The sequence below is a fragment of the Periplaneta americana genome, chromosome 16 (genome assembly GCF_040183065.1).
Source record: "Periplaneta americana isolate PAMFEO1 chromosome 16, P.americana_PAMFEO1_priV1, whole genome shotgun sequence".
Lineage (NCBI taxonomy): Eukaryota > Metazoa > Arthropoda > Insecta > Blattodea > Blattidae > Periplaneta > Periplaneta americana.
Genome location: NC_091132.1, coordinates 166621953 through 166644229, shown reverse-complemented (window position 1 = coordinate 166644229; position 22277 = coordinate 166621953). Strand labels below are relative to the sequence as shown.

The window sequence follows — 22277 nt, the reverse complement described above, 5'->3', positions numbered from 1 at the left end:
ATTTCATATTTCAAAGCTATAAATTGAAAAGAAATGTATTACAACGATTATTATTATTATTACTTATTGCCATTATTATAATAATAATAATAATAATTATTATTATTATTATTATTATTATTATTATTATTATTATTATTATTATTATTATTATTATTATTTACAATCTCCACGTAGATGTAGTTGACTTTTGGCTTATATATCTTTTAAATCTATCTAACCAGCCAGAACTAGCACTCCAATCTTTTCCCTCTTCTAATCTCTGCTAGTAATTTAACCTTTCATCAAATAAAGATCTGAAATAACACACATATCTATTTCAAAATTTACCGAATTTGACTTTTTCCGTGATATGTGTTTTGCTTAGGTTACCCAAAGTACTACTATAAGTCAGTAAGATGTGCAATGATGTAGGGAAACTTGATCTAAAACTAATATAAAGGTATTTACAACTATAAAAGGCAAAATTTTAAGGTGAAACACAAAGGTGTAATGTCATTTGTACCTGTGATCGCTTTATAATGATTTTTGTTGAGATCTTGTAATATAGCTGCACCACATTCATGATATTTAGTAGGGGAAATTATATTATTAAGTAATTTAGTTGATTGATAATGATAATACAAAGTAACCGACTAAAAGCATCTTGCTGATGTGTAATAATAATTATATCAATACACAAATTTTCAGACCATTGTACAAGTGAATTAAAAATATGTTTCTATTAAAGGGGTACAAGAGTACGTCACTTTAATAGCCACTTCATTTGTTTATTTGAGCATGGGGTTGCTGCCTTACTAGGTACAGTGTTTCTGTGCTTACTGTTCTGCCTGTATGTGATAATTGTCCCAAAGTTATTGAAACCCATCCCCAAAGCCCCGACCTTAACCCATTGAAAATCTCTGGGCCAGCTGAAATCACGAACACGAAAACCACCTTCAAAATCAAAAGGTGAATTAGAAGAAAAAATAAAGAAAGAATGGGCTAAAAAACACACTGAAAGACATTAAGAGATACATATCTAATATGCTACAACGCTTGAGAGAGGTTTGAAGAAGAAAATATGCTACAGGTCACTAAATATTGCCTGATTAGTTTCTACAGATGATGAATTTGGTTAAAACTTTAAGTGGCTGTGGTAATTGTCAATTTCTTGTTATGAATTTATTTTTATGCTTTATAATGAAGAATATACTGATTAATTTTTGTAGTAGTATCTTGGAAGAGGAATTGTTGATTTTATATTTTTTGTTGTTTATATTTTGTCATTAAGATGATCAGAAAAAAACACTGATTTGGTTGCAAACCTAAGTGGCCGAATATTAAAGAGGGTAACTATACGGTTCAACTTTTCTTTCAATTTTAAGCATTCAAGCTATGCATGCACAAAACGCATTCCACTAAAAACGATAGTGCATACGGTAATTGAAAGCTATCAATTGTGGGTGGGTATCTTTTCCGTTATTTCGTTTAACAGTAGCATGTAGTGAGCAGCTGATTGTTTTAGGTGGCTGTAGTAAACTGAAAATTGTTTTTTTTTTTTTTTTTTTTTTTGTGATCGACCTTTGAAGCTGAAAATGGCAGTAAGAACGATTAGCTTTATTAAAAAACTAGCCGCACCCCTGCACTCCGCTGCAACTGTTAGAAATAAATATAAAGTAATTACATAATTAAAATAGGACATTTGATATCCAGGGAACATTCGTGTTTGATAGAACGATAAATCGTTTAATATGTTACTTAATTTAAATTGTATTTAAATAATTAAAATGCGGTCATTTTGGTCCAGAGAGCAATCATTTGGTGCAATGACAATTCCTTTAACATGTTTCTTAATTGCTATTACATGCAACCATAGTTTAATGAAGATTGACATATCATTTAGTTTTAAAGTGTATACTATATATTACTTGCTATATGTTTCAGGAGTTACTGTAATAACATTGTAGAATTATGTCCATCTAGAGAAACTACACTTTCCAATGGTGAAATAATAATTAAACAATTAGCTTCCGATATTACTTCATACAAACACAGAAATATTCTCTTAGGCTATGCTTAATAGCTTTCGATTGTTGTTGTCCAAGGCCCCTTATGGACGAAGTCATTTGTTTTTATATCAGTACAGCGCCTTGGATGGTGTTGTTATTGTAATTTTAAAACTCATTTATCTCATTAAATATCAGTCCTATCAAAATTTTGTACAGAATAAAACTTATCGGAAATTATTTTTAAAGAAACTTGTGTTATGTAATATTTTTCATGAAAATCAATAATAAGCGAGATATTTCGATTTAATTCAGGCCCTCTTATAACCCCCCCCCTTTTAAATAAAGTATTTTGAATGCCATATAGCCTAAAATCTAAGTTACAACGAACTTAATTTATATTCCAATTTTCATATAAATCGGTTCAGCCATTATCGTGTGAAAAGGTAACAAACATACAGACAGACATACAAACATAAGTGTAAAAAAAAAAGCGATTTTCGGTGTCAGGGTGGTTAATTATACATGTTAACACCAATTATTTTTGGAAAATCGAAAATTACCAGAAAAATTTTGGCTACAGATTTATTATTAGTATAGATTATTGTTAATAGGAGTGTCTATGGAGTGTTCAACAAAAATTTTGAGAATCAAGTGGGCCTAAGTATTGGATTGGTATTTAATAAAAAGATATATGAAGGTGACATTCAACACGGGGCACTATGTAGACGCAAAATCTGCATGCGTCTTAACGTGGGTTTTCGACTTCATTCTTTCAACATTCTGCCGCAACCATAAGGCAAATGCCAAGTAATCTGTTGGCGAATCCTCGGTCTCATCTCGCCAAAATATTATAATCTTGTAAAATTTTGACTTGTTCCACTTCTTAAAGCTTCATTGTTAATGTAAGATCTACGAAATATAAGAAATTAAATTAAAAGAGAGAGAGAGCGCGAGAGAGAGAGAGAGAGAGAGAGAGAGAGTTTGCATGCGTACGTGCTTGAAAAACTGAACATTGTAGATGCACCTTTAATGTCTGTGACAGCTTTGAACACGGGTTTCTTGATCGTAAGGTAAGTAAGTAGAGATGAGCTTAAACGATATTTTCAAGTATCTGTGACAACTGTGACAATTAAATATCTGTGACTTTTATCGGTGATTTTGTCACACCGATATTTAATATCGATACGTAGCATGAATTACACCGATATTTTGTCACACCGATAGAAATGAGCAGGAAATATTGAAGAGCAGTGAAATATGAATACGATTTCTCTATACACACCACTCATCAGTGATTTATATAGGAAGATCCAACAAAGAAATTATGTACGTGTACCATTAACAAATAAATACTTACCTACCTGAACAGTAACATGTCAAAAGTTAACCTAATATACCAAGAGGTTATATTGTAGATATTGAACCAGTTGATCATTTTTAAATGTAGTTGGGTATGGAGAAATTGAGGTTATATGATTATCCTAATTGTTTTAAAAATTGACCCTCTTTATTGTATATAATATAATGGATAAATTATTTTAAGTCGTGCATTAACATTATAATATTGAGTCATAGAATAAAAATTAATGAAACATAAGTATTCGGAAAAACATTGGAAAATAATTACAAAACAAAACAGTTGTTCAGACAGGATTTTACACAAGATTAAGTACTGGTGACCAATGGTGTTATTATTTAAATCGTGTAATAACTAAATCATTTATAATATGATGGAGAAACTACTGCCAGATTTTGCTGTTATTGTATCATACGTACGCGCAAACCTACGACGTAGAGGAGAAAATATCAGTCACAGAGTATTGAATACGGAGCAGATTTCGATAGCGATATTTTGTCACAGATATTTCGCGTCATCAGTCACAGGTTTATCTGTGACAAAATATCGGCCATCTCTTAGGTAAGTGGTTTTGACACAGTGGAATTTAATATGCTACATTTTCCTTACGAAGTCGAAATAAAGGTTAAATAGAATTATTTTTCTTTAATTAATATTGTACAGTAAGGTCCGAAAGGGTGGGCCCTTGTCTGTATGTTGATGTGCATCCATTTTGAACATGTCATAGGAGATGTGTGACAATGGTTGATACTTTACGTTCCAGCTTGTTTAATGATCCAGAACATCATTATAGGCACCTCCTTGCCGCGACACAAAATGATGTGACGCCATGTCCTGTGTAAAATTTTCCGCAGCAAAGGCGGAGTGATTTTCCTGAATGCGTCCCTAACTGCTTGCTTCAAATCTTCAATTGTCTGGTGTCGATGTTTCGAGACATGCTGCTTAATTATTCCTCACAGGGAAATTACACCGCCTTTGCTGCGGAAAATTTCACACAGGACATAGTAGGTTTACCATCCGTCCGGCAAAAGGAGGACGTGCCTTCTTTTTTTAATCATTTTATCCTTTTTGAAATGTCCAGCATTTCGCATTTAAACTAGAATTAATATGAATATTGAATAATGTGCGATATTATGCATAGAATAAATGGTGAAAACCTATGAAAGAATTTAACTGCTTTCAATGTTTGAAGCTGGAGCACACAAACAAGCATAAAATATGATGACCTATTGACATGCATTGAATTCTTACACTCTAAAAATGTCACTATTCATGATTCTAAGCTATTTTATCAATTTTATTCTGCAATGTACAAAGTTATGCCAATCAAGTTAATTTTGACAAAGATTTAAGTTTAGATAAACAATGGTGCAAATTCTTCAATTCCAATAGTTCTGCGAACACTTAAACTTTCTCAGAACTCTTAGAAATATGTCAATTCTATTTATTTATCCCAAGTCACAATGGAAGTGCTGAGAGAGTATTCTCCCTAATATCTGCTAAATGAACAAGAGAACGAAATCACATTCTAACGGAGACAGTCAGAGGTATCATCACGGTGAAATATAATTTCAAGGACATGTCCTGTGAAGAGTTCCATAGTTATTTGTTACAAGATGTAAGTTGGCCACATTTCCTTAAAGTGACGTAATATAAGTCCCTATTTACACTTGCTATTTGTCGCGCAACATCAAGCGCTTTCTGTCGGCTATATGTAGCATCACCGTTTACACTTGGCAGATTTTTCGTCCACAAGTCGACGCAAGTTGTCAAGCAACGTCCTATATCAAGCGCTTTCTGTCGGCTAAACGTAGTATCACCGTTCACTCTTGGCTGATTTCTCGTCTGCTACTCGAGGTTAGTAGAGCTCGAGCAACGTGTGAGTGATGTGGTGAGCCTTTTAAATGAACAGAATGGATTTTAATTAAAAATGTAGCTGTTTTAGCTTCTGCAGCTTCAAGTGTTTCGTTAGCTTGTACCAATGAGAAGCAAAAATAAACAAAGAGAGACTGGGAAAGGAAATGGATATCCAGAAGGCAGGAGAAAAGGTTATTCTCAGTAAAGATTTCAAGCTGGAACAAAATTGTCCAATAGATATTTATTGTATTAAAATGAATTGAAAGTTTAATTTTTTTCCTGCATATCAGTGGCGTAGCATGAAATTTTGAGCAGGGGAAGCTAACTCAAGTTGTCTTTCATGCAATATGAGAAAATGTATTACAAAAATACAGCCTTAAAATAAATAGTAGTCAATTTCAAGTCAGCAGTCGAAGATTGTTTGGAACATCGTAAGTAACACCAATAAGGCATGATCTCAAATGGTACGTAATAAAATACGATTTCACGGTTTACACATATCTCTAACAAATAGACACGTATACGTATAACATTAGCTCACTCCCTGTCATACTTAGAGAAATCACAATATTAATATCATTACGTAAGTATGCGTCTTTCTTTTGGTTGTGTCCTTCACTGACAGCAAGGGAGTCGGTCATTTGATTTTTAAATCACACTTTTGTTCGTAAGTCAGTCTTGATAATACAATTGTCCTAAAAAATTCAAGTAAATTAGTGTCAGGAACTGTTATTTCGCTCATTATTTATTATATCAGCCACAATGCCCACTAACACTTCAACTGAACACAACTGACGAATAGGGATAACTCGGAAACTACTTATTTTAAATGTTAAAGCTAGCTTCTTTTCGAGCCTTGCGACTAGGGTAGGTTAAAAGGGATGGAAAATCTGCGGGGTGGATTACATAGAAGAAACCGGTCTGCTTGGAAGCTGGTGTGTGCAGGCTTCGTGTTTACTGCTGCATCACAAATAATCCTGAGCTGCCGCATCACAATATTTAGCGCGTAAATATAAATTCTATTAAATTTAATAAATAATTTTCTCCATAAACTGCAGGTTTATTATGAAATTATTAATAACTGGGGAAGCTAAGCTTTTTAGCTTACATTGACGCTACGCCACTGCTGCATATTGACTCCTGATGTTCTTTATTTTTGTTTTGATGTCGGAGGGAATAGTACTGGGACGAACAGACTCCAAATTTTTACAAATAAACTCCGAATCCTATTGTGATAGTCCTTATTTCTGATGTCATATAAGCATGGACATTACTCGTAAAGCTCGATTAATTACATTACTTGGTTTTTCTTCCACTCTGACATGATGTTACAATGACATAATATAAGGAAGGATATGATAGTTTTTTTTTTCAGTATCACCAACTGTGCAGAACTGCAATTAACTTCAACCACGTAATTATAACGAAGGCTATGATTTTAGTGTGATGTGTGGTCGAAACAACTATGGGTGAAAAATACCTACTGTACATCTAAACTAACTTAGCCTAACTTGTCACTAATCTCGAATCTAACATCACTAATCGCTAACGTAGGCCGTATAGTAACATTCCTCACGTTTAATATTTTGTTTTGAGTTGTTGCCATCCCAGGTAGACACCGAGTCGGGAACCACCTACTGGAAGAAGCGGAAAGCATCGCGTGATGCTCAGTGAAAGAAAATATGGCGACGTTCGAAATGGACTGTTTATAACTTTTATGCTCGACCATGCCGAAATGTAGTAATTATACACCTGGTAGCAGCCCTTTAATGGACCTCATTAAAGGTCAGATGTTCCACCAATCAGAAAACACCATTGAAGCAATATGAAAGCGCAAGTATCGATTATTCTCGGATATGCAATCGAAAGACGACTAGCGAAACGTCACGGAGGCTGGAAATCCAATACTGTCGCAGAAGGTTATGTTCTGTTACTATAATAATTAGCGTTAATTGTAAATAAAATTCAAATAAATTCAATTTGTCATCTCGTTTTTCAATGTCTAAGTCAATTTCAAGGTTATAACAAGATTAATGTTTCTTTTACTCTCTAGATTATATCAAGGTGAATGACATTTGTGTCTCGGAAAAAAATCAATACTTTCGCGTCTGCGCACATCTCACAATTTACGAGATATTTCACAAGGTCAGTTTCGCTCCCCAGTCATATAAGAATAACATGAATACTTATGAATAATTTCAAATTAGAAATGTGGTCGAGCTTAAAAAGTCGTATGAAACTTGCCTATAATGGTAATTAAGACGCTCGTATGAAAATTATGAAACTCGCTTGCGCTCGTTTCTTAAACATACTCGCGTCGTAATTACTACCATTATAGGCTCGTTGCATAATGTACTATTATATTTCTTTCCTTGAGTGTGTTTTTTGTTCAATTGTTAATGCATTAATGTAGTGAACATTTCATATATAGTGATTCGTCTGTCGGATGGGGACGTTAAGCCTGGCGGCCCCCATGGTGCTATTCGACATGAGTAGGCTACGTGCCAGCACCGGGTTTCCTCTTCTCCCTCATCATCGTCATCCTCACCCATTCCCTACACTACAATTACACGAACTTACACATACGCTTACCCTAGTACACGACATAACTCTTCACAGATGCACATCATGTACAGTGTGGCCTGCCGAAGTGGTGTGCAAATTGAAACTGGGTCACAGTGCTGCTATCTATCCGTAATATACGGAACCCGAATCATGCAAGTGAAGTGGATAGCCGTTAGATACATACATAAATATATAATGCAATAAGAAGTGAAATGTGTTGTGACAGTGATATAAGTATGAAAAATTTGTTTACAGCAGCGCATGTGGATTCAACCTTCAATCATTATTATTGCATTAAAGAATCGATTAGAACCCAGGCTTAATTTGTATGTTATAATCTTTTGAGTGTCATGTATTTCCTATGGTAGGCAGGCGGGACACTCTTGCAGCTCTGTTTAAGAGCTTTTTCAACAGTATACAAAGAATGAAGGAGTAATTTTCTGACACTTCTTTCAGTGAAAATGGATTTAATCAAGACGGAACCTGAGGTTGACCCATTGGCTGTACTAATATGTGATGTCGAAGACAGAGAAGAGGCAAACCCTTCACCAGACGTAAGTGTAATGAGACCCTTTGTTAAGCTGCATCTACACAGTTCAATTTTTCATACACATACACTTAGTCAAAATGAAAATGGCTGGTCTCTTGAGCAGTGAAAATTTTCTAAGTCCCTTCGGATGAGCACGCAGTTCACTACCGTAAACTTCCGTGTGCCGCTGTAGTTAACTCCATAATACAAGGCGCTGATTTGGGCTACCTCCACAGCATGCTTCGAATCGCCATAGAGAATCTTTTGTTTTGTCCTTTTATTTTTTACAACTCGTTTTAGTGTAATATAGTTACACAATTTTGCTTATGTTACTTACAGATAATTACAAAATTGGTGAAATTTGTCATAATTGTAGGATATCAGAATATATTTTTTCATCAGAATTATGGTTTTTCTTCTTGTTTACAATTACTACGTTTAGGCCTGATGATCACGGATTTAATTAGTATAATAATCATATTCCCTATAGCACAACTTGCAAATTAATTATTGCCATTATTTAACCGTCAACATATTTACTGAATGTTCCTTAGGCAATAGAGTGCAAAGCAGCAGGAATTAATAAAATAATTAACACAGCATTTTAATATGAAGGCCCCTAATTTTCGTCTTTAGTGTTACTGCCATCTAGCGTCAAAAGTTTCTATTAATAAAGCGAAAAGTATTCTAAGGTTTAAAAAATGACGAAAACCAGTTATATTTTTACTGATGCATTTAAAAAAAAAAAAAGAAGAAGAAGAAGGTTCAGTAGCTCCACGAAGATTTAAACTTGCAATCTCACGAACACTTAGCTAATGCTCTACCACTACGCTAGGAGTTTTACTGCAGTAAGAACGGCCTTGTAACGAGCAATGGTCATGCTCCACTTGAAAACCTGTTATACAGTATATAGTGTTTGTGTTACAATATTCACTGTTGAAATACTCTGAACGATCTGTCTGTTTTAAATCTCATATATGAATTATTTTGTCGGAAAATTTTAGTGATTGTTGTGTTACCCATTATAACTACTAGAAGAATATATGCAATCTTTTGAACAAATCCTGGCTGTCCCGAGCGCTCACGGAAATACCCGATTCGAACTTAGTCTCTCAGATGCCGGCCAGTTTCATTTTGACAAAGTGTACACACGTTCAGTTAAGATGCATGAAGATTCTGTGTCTATGTGGTGCGCCGTTTTGAACTTAATCTTTACTACGTAAATATATATTAATTAATATTAAATATGAATCATGCATTCATTGGTCGAATGCATAAAGTTGAAAGGAAAGTTGAACTATGTAGTTGCAGCTTAAGAGTGCTTCAATTTCAACACTTCGTTAGTTTATATTTATTGAACATTTGTTATAGTTTACTCTTCTTATATAAACCCACTTTTAATACATTTCACAATATTGAACCCACACCTTATCTGAAAAAAGGATAAGACTCACCTTTTTTAGGCTACACTTAGAGTCACATTGTTATCAGATTTCATTCTGTAGCTTCAGTGATAACATGAGTAATTTATATTTGTTACTGTTGCACCAAATTATTTGAATTTTACCATCTTTATAAAGAATATATTTCCAGTCTTTATAATTATATTCATTCCGAAAGTAAATTATTAAATGTATTAGCCACAGACCATGTTCCACAACAACTTACAGCAAACATAACTTATATAGTATCTATAAAACAAATGTAATTGCAGTAAGGTGTGACAATAAATTATCACAATGGACAGAAATTCATACAGGAGTAAAACAAGAATGGAAACAATTACCTCATGGATATTTACAACTGGATTAATTACTTTTTGCATACGATTTAGCTCTGGTGGAATCCTTAGAAGATGAATTACAACGTTAAATTTTTAATTTTAACAAAATAGGAAATAAATATGATATGAAAATCAATAAAGAAAAAACTAAAATTATGTCCTTCTGTGGGAAATACCCTGTGCCTAGCAAAATATGTTTAAATTAAAAAATATTAGAAAGAGTAAATTATTTTACATATCTCAGATACACATTATCTTTTTTCGATGAAGTAGACATTTCACAGAAAATTTCTAAATTCACCAAAACAATGGGAATAATTAACAACATTATGAAACCTTCCCTAGTACAAAGGCATACTAGAATTCGCCTATACAAGACCTTGGCGAGATCTGTACTTTGTTACGGCAGTGAGGCATGGACATTGAGGAAGAAAGACAAAAGCAGAATAACGGCTAATGAAATGAAATTTATGAGATATACAGCGGGATATACGAAATGGGATCACAAACGCAATGAAGACGTAATGGAAGAATTACAACCAGAACCTGTAATTAATCACGTAAAACATTATCGGAACAATTGGATATATCATCTGCATCGCATGCATAGAGATAGAATCCCAAAAGTCATGCTCCACTATCATCCGAACGGGAAGAGATCTCTCTGTCGTCCAAAGAAGCGCTGGATTGAAAATTCATCTGTGAGATCGTAACAGGTCATATGACCTAATGCTTGAGGGGAAGAAGAAGAAGAAGAAGAAGAAGAAGAAGAAGAAGATGATGATGATGATATTTTCATTCCGTACTATGTTCTGGTCACGAGACATAATCATATAAGTTACTTTGTTTTTTTCGGGATTTACTTCAAAACCTTTCTCATTACTTGTATAAAGTGTAATTTCTTTGTTTTCCCTAATAGTTTGTTCATTTTTTTCGTAACATATTCACGTCATCCACATAAACAAGCAGCTGATGTAAGCTGTTTAAACTCAAACCCTCTCTGTATAGGCCATGTTGTGACTACGTGAAGAAAAAATATAGTATTGGTAACTGGGAAGTCTTGGGTGTCTGTCTTGGTGCTCAGGGTGCAATCACAAGATTTACAGTGAAAGTGTTCAAACGATTTGGTCTCAAACTTAGTGTTCTACAAGGTGTGGCAAAGGAATCGGACGGTTTTAGAAGACAGTTTTCTCAGCAACATGAGGGTTATGGATATCGATCGACCATCGTTTGTTAGCATTTTTGATGGTATTTTGTGTAAGGGAGCATAGTGGTTTCGTTATCGAGACATTTTTCAAGAATGGTGATTCAGTTGTGGAAACCCAGCATGCCTTTCGTTTTCAATTTAATGTTGGCTGCCAAGGAGCCGTTCCTGTTTCCAATATCATATTGAGATAGGTACAAAACTTTCGATTATCAGCATCAGCTTGCAGGAAGAAACCACAAGGACATGTTCCAAATGTACGAACGCCAGATAATATTGAGCGAGTAAGAGTGGCTGTTACGAGGAGTCCACATCGATCAGCTACATGGCAGGCTATAGCACTGCGACTTTCAGAACGTTCTGTGTGCCGAATATTGCATTCAGATCTTAATATTCATCCATATAAACTTATATGATTATTCAGCAATTGAATGAGGGAGACTATGTCCGATGCAGGACATTTGCCGAGAGAATGGTGGAAATTTTGGCTGACGAAGTTATGTTCATGAGTGACGAGGCACATTTCCATTTAAATGGTTATGTTAATAAGCGGAACTTTAGATACTGGGTCCCCGAAAATCCTAACGAACTACACGAGCATCCGCTTCACTGTGCAAAGGTTACAGTTTGGTGTGCTGTGTCTAGATACTGCGTCATAGGCCTGTATTTTTTTTAAGGAGAACGGGAACGCTGTGACAGTGAATAGTGAACGCTACGTCGAAATGCTGAGGACATTTCTTCAACCAGAACTGCGTAGACGTCTACGTGGGATTGATAGACAAATTGTATGGTTTCAGCAAGATGGTGCCACGGCTCATACAGCAGAAAATTCAATGACAGTTCTGCGCTGCATGTTTCCAGGGCACATCATTTCTCGACGTGGCGACATTCCCTGGCCTCCCTGCTCGCCTGACCTTACCGTCAGCAACTACTTTCTGTGAGATTAGCTTAAGTCCAAAGTGTACGTTAACAGGTCCCAAACAACTGATGACCTGTAGATTGCCATTGCTCAGGAAATTGCCAACATTGATGGCGAAATGTTGAAAAGAGCTACACACAACTTCAGGGAAAAATTTGAAGATTGCATAGAGAGAAACGGACACCATTTGAAGGACATAATTTTCAAGACAATCTAGATGTTTGTCAACAAAATGACATACATAGCCAGTTTTTTTGGCATTAATAGATTTGTTCTAATAGACATAACTGCTAAGTTATTTCCATTTGAAAATCGTCCAATTCCTCTGCCGCACTTTGTATAAGACATTTGTCTTTAAATTATATGTTATGCATTGCTTATCCTACATAGCACGACTTAAACAAAAATTAAACATGTTTCTATGGATGTTAAACTAGTTACTGTTTATTTAATCTTTTGTTTATAAATGAAGAGTCCACTGCAAGAATGATGGATGTCACTTTCTTGTCGAAAATGAACCAAGACTGTTAATGCATAGCTTAAGACATATAGAATGTACATACAGAGTTATATGGCATTAACGCTGATAGCCATTGTCCAGTAATGATCGGAAAATCACAGTTAAGCTTTGAGCGCTAAGCATTTCAAAGTTTCAATTGCTTCTCCTGCAAAATGTATTCCAAATGACATCCATCATTCTTGCAGTGGACTCTTCAAATATTAATTATTCTTACCGTATTTTGATTTTTGTCCTATAAAATGAACTCAATAATATGCTGCATTAGTCCACACCTGTGGATTAACGGCTAGCGCGTCTGGCCGCGAAACCAAGTGGCCCGGGTTCGATTCCTGGTAGAGGCAAATTACCTGATTGAGGTTTTTCCGGGGTTTTCCCTCAACCCAATATGATCAAATGCTGGGTAACTTTCGGTGCTGGACCCCGAACTCATTTCACCACCATTATCATCTTCATCTCATTCAGACGCTAAGTAACCTAGATGTTGATACAGCATCGTAACATAACCTACTTATTACCACTATGCTGTATCATTTTGGTAACCCGTTTTAGGGCAGCCATCCTCAAATTGGATTTGCACTTTAATGAATAGCTTGGGAGGAGGGTACTTGCTGTACCATCAATATAAACTGTCACTTGAGGCATTCTATTTGCAGCATTCCCTGTGTTACTGATTGTTGAGAGGAGTTGTAGCCAATTTACAACCTGCAGACTGAGAGTTAATATCTGCAGTAAATGAATTCATCTTCCAACTTAAACAAAGGGGTAAGAAGTTATGATATCTCTTTTTCCGCAGGATAGAAATTTTTTGACTCCAGACATACGTCAGCCAACATTAGAGACCACGGACCAAAGCTGTGCTCCCATATGGGAAGTGAAAATTGAGGATACACACGTTACCTCTCCTATTGTGAAGCATGAGCCAGAGGTGAGTGAAGTTAATTGGTTGTTCATTTATCATTTGTTTCGATGTTCATCTTGCGTCCTTTTTTTTTTCATTCAGAAATACCAATTTCATGAAACATCAATACCATTGTTTTCAACTGAATTATTAATGTTCAAATATTATTATTTCATGTGATAATTACGAGTGAGGATCGAAAAGTAACGCGCAGGAATCTTTTTACGGAATACTATTTTGGTTACTTACTGGCTTTTAAGGAACCCGGAGGTTCATTACCGCCCTCACATAAGCCCCCCATTGGTCCCTATCCTGAGCAAGATTAATCCAGTCTCTATCATCACATCCCACCTCCCTCAAATCCATTTTAATATTATCTTCCCATCTACGTCTCGGTCTCCCCAAAGGTCTTTTTCCCTCCGGCCTCCCAACTAACACTCTATATGCATTTCTGGATTCGTCCATACGTGCTGCGTGCCCTACCCATCTCAAACTTCTGGATTTAATGTTCCTAATTATGTCAGATGAAGAATACAATGTGTGCAGTTCTGTGTTGCGTAACTTTCTCCATTCTCCTGTAAATTCATCCCTCTTAGCCCCAAATATTTTCCTAAGCACCTTATTATCAAACACCCTTAACCTGTTTTCCTCTCTCAAAGTGAGAGTCCAAGTTTCACAACCATAAAGAACAACCGGTAATATAACTGTTTTATAAATTCTATCTTTCAGATTTTTTGACAGCAGACTGGATGATAAAAATCTTCTCAACCGAATAATAACACGCATTTCCCATATTTATTCTGTGTTTAATTTCCTCCCTAGTATCATTTATATTTGTTACTGTTGCTGCCAGGTATATGAGTTTTTCCACCTCTTCAAAGGATAACTTTCCAATTTTTATATATCCATTTCGTACAAAATTCTCGTCACGAGACATAATCATGTACTTTGTCTTTTCGGGATTTCCTTCCAAACCTATCACTTTACCTTGCTTCAAGTAAAATTCCCGTATTTTCCCTAATCGTTTTGTGTTTTTTCTCCTAACATATTCACATCATCCGCATAGAGAAGCAGCTGGTGTAACCTGTTCAATTCCAAACCCTCTCTGTTATCCTGGACTTTCCTAATGGCATACTCTAGAGCGAAGTTAAAAAGTAAAGGTGATAGTGCATCTCCTTGCTTTAGCCCACAGATACTATTTTGGTTAGGACGTTCAAAGTTGGCTGATAGTTAGTTTGAACCTTGTGCTTATTGACAGCAATGGCTGGATCAAGTGTCACCCTGTCACTAGTTGGTACTACTGATAATGTTAATGAGGATGGAGTTTATGATCATGAATAGGTCAGTTTATAGGATTCATGTTTCTGTGTAATTTTCTACCCTTAACCCTTCTCTCGGCAACCTATTTTTGTAATGTAGATGGGCAAGGAGGGTCCATCGGACCCACATCCCATTTGAATACATTGACAGAAGGAAATCATTTTATTGCACACAATATTAATACACTAGTTAACCCCTGTTCAGTGTGTTTCCTTTATAAGAAAAAAGAGTGAATGATTTAAAATGTATCCCAAGGCCTTTATGCACAAACAAATTCAAAAATTTGTTGAGCAATTGATATGATATTCAAAATCATGATACTTGAAAAATACATTTAAAAAAAAAATACTGATTTATACAGTTTTTTCATCTCCTGAAAATTTTATTTCTCTGGACTTGAGCAGTTTTTGAACCCAGCGTTTTTATTATGTCTCTAGTATAAATACAAAATTTGTTATTTTCAGGAAGAGATATTTGGCGAGATTGCATTAAAAGAGGAGAATAAACTGGAAGTAGCGACGGAGGAAGGTGAAGTCTCAACTGAGAGGTGAGTGCAGTGTGCTAATATTCATTATTATCTCTAGTTTAGGAGATCGATGACGACATAATACAGTATATTGTCATGAGTTAGCATAACATATGGAAAGGAAAAAATTAATCTCTCCTTCATTTACCGTGACCTCTTACCATTGCTGCAGGAATGGGAACATGCAGAACTATTCAGCATGTTTTGTCTCTCACTGTAGCATCCTGGTCTAAGGCAGTAGGGTTAGACTGGCATTATGGAGTAAGCACTAAATCCAGTCTTCTTGAGAGAAAAATTTTCTAATATAATCTTCATCTTACGATGTTTGGATGACGTATATACGTCCGTTGATGTGACATATTAATGAGACGAACTCGATAGCTCAGTGGTAGAGCGCCTGACCGGAGAACAGGAAGTTGCAGGTTCAATTCCCGCTCGAGGTTGTGAAATTTTTCTTTCATACCATGGCATGATTGTGACTATAATAGTATTTAATTCAAAAATTTTCTATTGAAATTTCGGAATGTATAGGACACTAATGTCTACCGAGCATCATGATGAAATTGGGAAACTACAGTATGATAGATAGCACAATTCCGTTCTGCAAACCAGCTACAACTGCTGGGGGACACACCGTGCTAACCACATGATACCTCCTTACTTAGTGGATGATCATTGTCTTCCTCTGAGATATGTGGACATGGCCGGCAGTTACTCATATGCTATTGACCTGCTATGGGCTGCTGCTTTTGTTGTTTTCTAATGCCAGGTATTTGACAATAAAGTCATTTGACCTCTTGCACTCCAATATTTTTCAAAGATATTATCATGGTCAGCCACTGAAGCACAGATTTTGAGGTGTTCCCAATCCATTTCTTGGTTTGAGTTGCACAATGGGCAGTTAAGGGACTGATATATTCCAGTTCTATGCAGGTGTTTGGCCAAACAATCATGGCCTGTTGCCAATCTAAATGCAGCTACAGACGATTTTCGTGGTAAATCGGGAATTAACTGTGGATTATGATGCAGAGAGTTCCATTTTTTCCCTTGAGATTGTGTTATCAAATTTTGTTTGTTGAAGTCTAAGTATGTAGATTTAATAAATCTTTTCACAGAGTAATACGTAGATTTAGTAACAGGTCTGTATATAGCAGTGCTGCCCTTCTTTGCTAAAGCATCCGCATTCTCGTTTCCCAGGATTCCACAATGGGATGGTATCCATTGGAATAGAATTCTTTTATTGAGTGATATTAATTGAGAGAGCATTTTAGTTATTTCTGCTGTTTGAGATGAAGGTGTGTGTTTAGAGACTATTGATAGAATAGCTGCTTTGAGGTCTGACAATATTACTGCATTCTTAATATTGGATAATATAATATTTATAGGAAGTAGTAGAAAATAATTTATGGAAATATTCTTTAAAGTCTCAAAATAATGGCTTCCTTACACAGCTCAATGTGTAATATTTAAAGGAAAAGGTAGAAAATAATTTATGAAAATATTCTTCAAAGTCTCAAAATAATGGCTTCCTTACACAGCTCAATGTGTAATATTTAAAGGACATAGTTGAAAATAATTTATGGAAATATTCTTTAAAGTCTCAAAAAAATAATGGCTTCCTTACACAGCTCAGTGTTTAATATTTAAAGGAAGTAGTAAAAAATAATTTATGGAAATATTCTTTAAAATATCTAAGTAATGGCTTTCTATGACAGGGAATTTGTTTCAATCAAATTTAGTATAGATAATACAATTTTAGAAAGAGTAAATTAATTTAATTATCATGGTTTTTGGACTATATTCCCTTTATCAAAATAACTGACCGATATCAACAAGTGAACTGAATATCCTTAGATTCTTTAGATCATTTTTAAACTATGGCAACCACCGGTATAGCACAGTCTTCTAAGCCGCTTGCCTGCCAATCCAGAGTTGCGCTGGGGCGCGGGTTCGATTCCTGCTTCCGCTGATTACCTAGTTCGGTTCTTTCCGAAGTTTTTTCTAACCGTAAGGCGAATGTCAGGTAACTTGTGGCAAATCCTCGGCCTCATCTCGCCAAATTAATTACCATCTCGCTATTACCAATCTCACCAGTGCTAAATAACCTACCAGTTGATACAGTGTCGTTAAATAACCAAGAAAAGTGAAACTAAACTAGGTCCAAGTAGACATGACTGTAAGATGACAGTTCGGGTGAAAAAATGCATAGTGTGTTTCATTATATTTTTCTGCATTCTGCACATTTTTATTAACTGATGTATTCATGTCCTTTCAGATGGTTTATTTAACCCCAGTGGTTGTATAGCCAGTATTTAAAAGACAAAATAGTGTATTGCGATACAAGGTTGGGAAATCCTTTTTTACAGAATCAAGGAAAGGATTGAAAAACGAGCAGAGTGAGATTTTGTAATGCACTTCACAAACGTGTATTTCACAACATGTTTTGCACGATCATATTTTTAAATTTTTAAATATAATATATTTTGCATTGAAAATTTAGAGCAATTTTGTTCCTAAACCTTCGCAGAACTGCACTGTAATAGTAACTAAGTAACAATAACTGCACTGTAATAGGTCTATTTCAGTATAGTTTAAGGTTATGAAGAATGGTTTCCGTAGCAATAAGTTTGTGCATGGAAATTCTAACTCTCAAGGTATAACAACAATAGTTGTAAATACAGCAAAAACACGATCGTGCAAAAAATATGATTGCAGTCCCATTTTTGAGTACAAGGGCAAAACAAAGGGAGTCACCCTATAGGACGTTCTCTATTTGCTCTCAAATTTGAACCTTAATGCTGTACCAGAACATTGGAGATGTTAAGTTCATCACACACAGGAATACACAAAAGTAGCCACCAGTGTGGCTTAGTTGGTTAAGGTGCATGCCTGCCAGTCTGAATATTACAGATTTATCAATTTGTCATAGCTGCAGTGCATATGTCTGTACAGATCACTGTGCCCTTAACTGCGGAATCCCAGCCAAACATGTCACTCAGCTGAGTGCGCTCCTAATGTAATAATGGCAGTTGACATTGGACATATACGTCAACATATATGCCTAATTGGAGTCACGCCACAAAGGGAAACATTGAAGGATTAGGATTTGATCCAGCGGTGTGGATTCTGTTCCGCGTAGCTCAGTGGTCAGAGTGCTTGGTACGTAGAACCAAGGACCCGGGTTCGATCCCCGGCGCCAGAGCGAATTTTCTCCTCAAATATTAATTGCTAGTCTGAAGTTCCTCACGGGCGCGGGTTCGATCCCTGCATGGGCTGATCATCTGGTTGGGTTTTTTCCGAGGTTTTCTCCAACCCTAAGGTGAATGCCAGGTAAAGTATGGCGAATCCTCGGCCTCATCTCGCCAAATACCACCTCGCTATCACCAATCCCATCGACGGTAAATAACCTAGTAGTTGATATAGCGTCGTTAAATAACCAACTTAAAAAAATACAGAAAAGATTGTTCCTGATTGGAATTGTTTACCTGATCCGTGGTTGTTAATGGATAGTGTGCTGGACTCTTAGCACTGTTAACCCAGGTTTGATCCCTTGTATACCTGGATTTATAACTTTTTTTTTTTTTGGAAATCCCGTTGTCCAGATAGTACAGGGGCTTTCTCCTGGAGCTCCAGTTTCCATGTGACATACGAACAAATGTCTGTAATAATCTCATCTCATCGTGGGTATATCATAGACCAGCCTCCTATGGCGCACGCTGGACAATGACTTTGTCGGTAAATTGGTCTACACAATGTTTCATCATTCTACTTTTTGAATACGTTGATTTTAATATGAACAAGATATTTCGTTAATTTCCTTCATTACTTCACAATTTTCTACCTAAAGGCAGATGTCTCACTGCAAACACAACATTCTCGAATCTTCCCTATTTTCTTCCTTCCTGTTAATCCTCGTTTATGACCCACATATATTTTAATCTTGTCTATTATCTGATTTTTTTTGCCCCGAATTCTTCACCTGTTCACCATGCCTTCTAGTGCATCCTTCAGTAGTCAGTTTCTCCTTAGTCATCCAGCCAATTATTTTTCTCTTGCTGATCAGTTTCAACATTATTCATTCTTCAGCACTTACTTACTTACTTAATTGCTTTTAAGGAACCCGGAAGTTCATTGCCGCCCTCACATAAGCCCGCCATTGGTCCCTATCCTGAGCAAGATTAATCCATTCTCCATCATCATATCCCACCTCCCTCAAATCCGTTTTAATAATATTATCCTCCCAGCTGCGTCTCGGCTTCCCCAAAGGTCTTTTTCCCCTCCTATCTCCCAACTAACACTATTCATGCATTTCTGGATTCGCCCATACGTGCTACATGCCCTGCCCATCTCAAACGTCTGGATTTAATGTTCCTAATTATGTCAGGTGAAGAATACAATGCGTGCAGTTGTGTGATGTGTAACTTTCTCCATTCTCCTGTAACTTCATCCCTCTTAGTCCCAAATATTTTCCTAAGCACCTTATTCTCAGACACCCTTAACTTGTGTTCCTCCCTCAAAGTGAGAGTCCAAGTTTCACAACCATACAGAACCGGTAATATAACTGTTTTATAAATTCTAACTTTCAGATTTTTTGACAGCAGACTGGATGAGAAAAACTTCTCAACCGAATAATTACAGGCATTTCCCATATTTATTTTGTGTTTAATTTCCTCCCGACTATCATTTATATTTGTTACTGTTGCTCCAAGATATTTGAACTTCCCCACCTCTTCAAAAGATAAATTTCCAATTTTTATATTTCCATTTCGTACATATTCCCATCACGAGACATAATCATATACTTTGTCTTTTCGGGATTTACTTCCAAACCTATCTCTTTACTTGCTTCCAGAAAAATTCCCGTGTTTACCCTAATCGTTTGTGGATTTTCTCCTAACATATTCACGTCACCCGCATAGACAAGCAGCTGATGTAACCCGTTCAATTCCAAACCCTCTCTGTTGTCCTGGACTTTCCTAACGGCATACTCTAGAGCAAACATTCTTCAGCACATATTTTATTTTATTGCAGCATTCTGAATACCAACGGGAACGAAATCGAGGATGTGAAGCCTACAAGTCCTGGAAATTGTGTCTGGTCGGAGAATTCTAGCTGCGAAAGTGCACTTGATTCCCAGGGTTCCGATCAGATTTACAGAAGAAGGAACAAGTTGAAATCACACTCTCGCAGTAGCAAAATTATAAGCTCATCAGGAAGGAGTATTTCTGACAAGTCCTTGGAGGCTCCTAACGTCAGCGAAAGAAAATTCAAATGCGGTACCTGCGGGAAATTTTTCTTACAATGGGGACATTTATCTGGACATATGCGTACACATACGGGCGAGAAGCCTTTCAAATGCAATATCTGTGGGAAATGTTTTGCTCAACAAGGATGCCTAACAACCCATCTTCGTACTCACACGGGCGAGAAACCGTTCAAATGCAGTGACTGTGGAAAATGTTTCACAACGTCAGCTATTTATAGAATGCATATTCGTACTCACACCGGCGAGAGACCCTTCAAATGCAATGATTGTGGAAGAAGTTTTTCAAGATTAGCAATTCTTGTAGACCATGTACGGACTCACACAGGCGAAAAACCATTCAAATGTGATGAGTGTGAGAAATGTTTTTCACAATCAAGTGCTCTTAGGGTACATTTATTCAAGCAGCATACTAGAGATAATTCTGTGAAATGTGATATATGTGGAATTTCCTTCACGCATTCGAGAATTCTCAAAAAACATCTCTCGGTTACACACAAGGAGTGAAATAGGAAATATTTGTAATATAATCTAATAATATTTTATTTAGAGTTCAGTCTAATTGACATATCACATTTTAAAATCAATAACACATACAAATGTAAATGATCATTCCATATTATAAAATTGAAATGCAAACATTTTCGCCCTTGGGCATCATCAGGCATTTGACTCACAATATCTTATACAATTTTTCATATCTTTACTGTGAAATGCATACCAGATAATTGTAATTTACAATCTTATATATATTAATACACAACTATTTACAGGTTAATTTTATGATAAATAACAATTTGAAATTTAAATGAATACAGGTAATAAAATTATATATGATAAAATTGTGACTAAAATGTTGTATTCATCTTATATTTCAAATTATAAAATTGTGATCATTAAAATAACATGATGAAAAACCATATGATTCCTCTTAAACTTAATAATTTCAATTTTATAATATGCAATGATCATTTACATTTGTAAGTGTTATTGATTTTAAACTGTGATATGTCAAATAGACTGAACTCTAAATAAAATATTTTTAGATTATATTACATTATATTGACTATCGGAATATAGGATAGGAAATATTTGATTAAACAATTTTAAATTCCATGAACACAGTGAGGATAAACCTATCAAATGTGACATTTTTCTCTATTCGAGCGTTAATATATTGTCCCGCTTTGAACCCAGGATGTTTTAGAATTTTTTCTTTCCATCTTTCCTTCACTCCAATATCCCGTCACAAATTGGTTTTTAAAATGCCTGTCTTATTATTTAAATGTGTTCTTGTGTTCTCCCTTTTTGCCCTATTTTTCAAGATTAAACCCTAGAAGTGATCTCATAAAATCATTGATCATTTCCAAATCCATTTCCTGTGCTACAGTACTGTGCGGCATTATCAAGTAGAATGTCTTCCTTAAGACGCAATAATATTTCATCTTATGAAAACAATGCGACTTTGGACTAATTCTTGCAAATTAGGAAACTAGCCTACAATTTAGGAGATAAATATTGAATTACAGACAGATGCAATACCGG

General features: G+C 35.7%; 1 protein-coding gene across 1 annotated transcript in view; it reads left to right on the top strand.

The window, feature by feature from the left end:
- Window positions 1–22277, top strand: part of LOC138691803 (zinc finger protein 664-like) — a 53945-nt gene extending 31668 nt beyond the window's left edge. The window contains exons 3-6 of the mRNA XM_069814233.1: window positions 8227–8324; window positions 13519–13650; window positions 15408–15490; window positions 20501–22277. Of these exons, the coding sequence (XP_069670334.1) occupies window positions 8232–8324; window positions 13519–13650; window positions 15408–15490; window positions 20501–21239 (1047 nt within the window). The 5' untranslated portion in view covers window positions 8227–8231 and the 3' untranslated portion in view covers window positions 21240–22277. The remainder of the gene's footprint in view (window positions 1–8226; window positions 8325–13518; window positions 13651–15407; window positions 15491–20500) is intronic.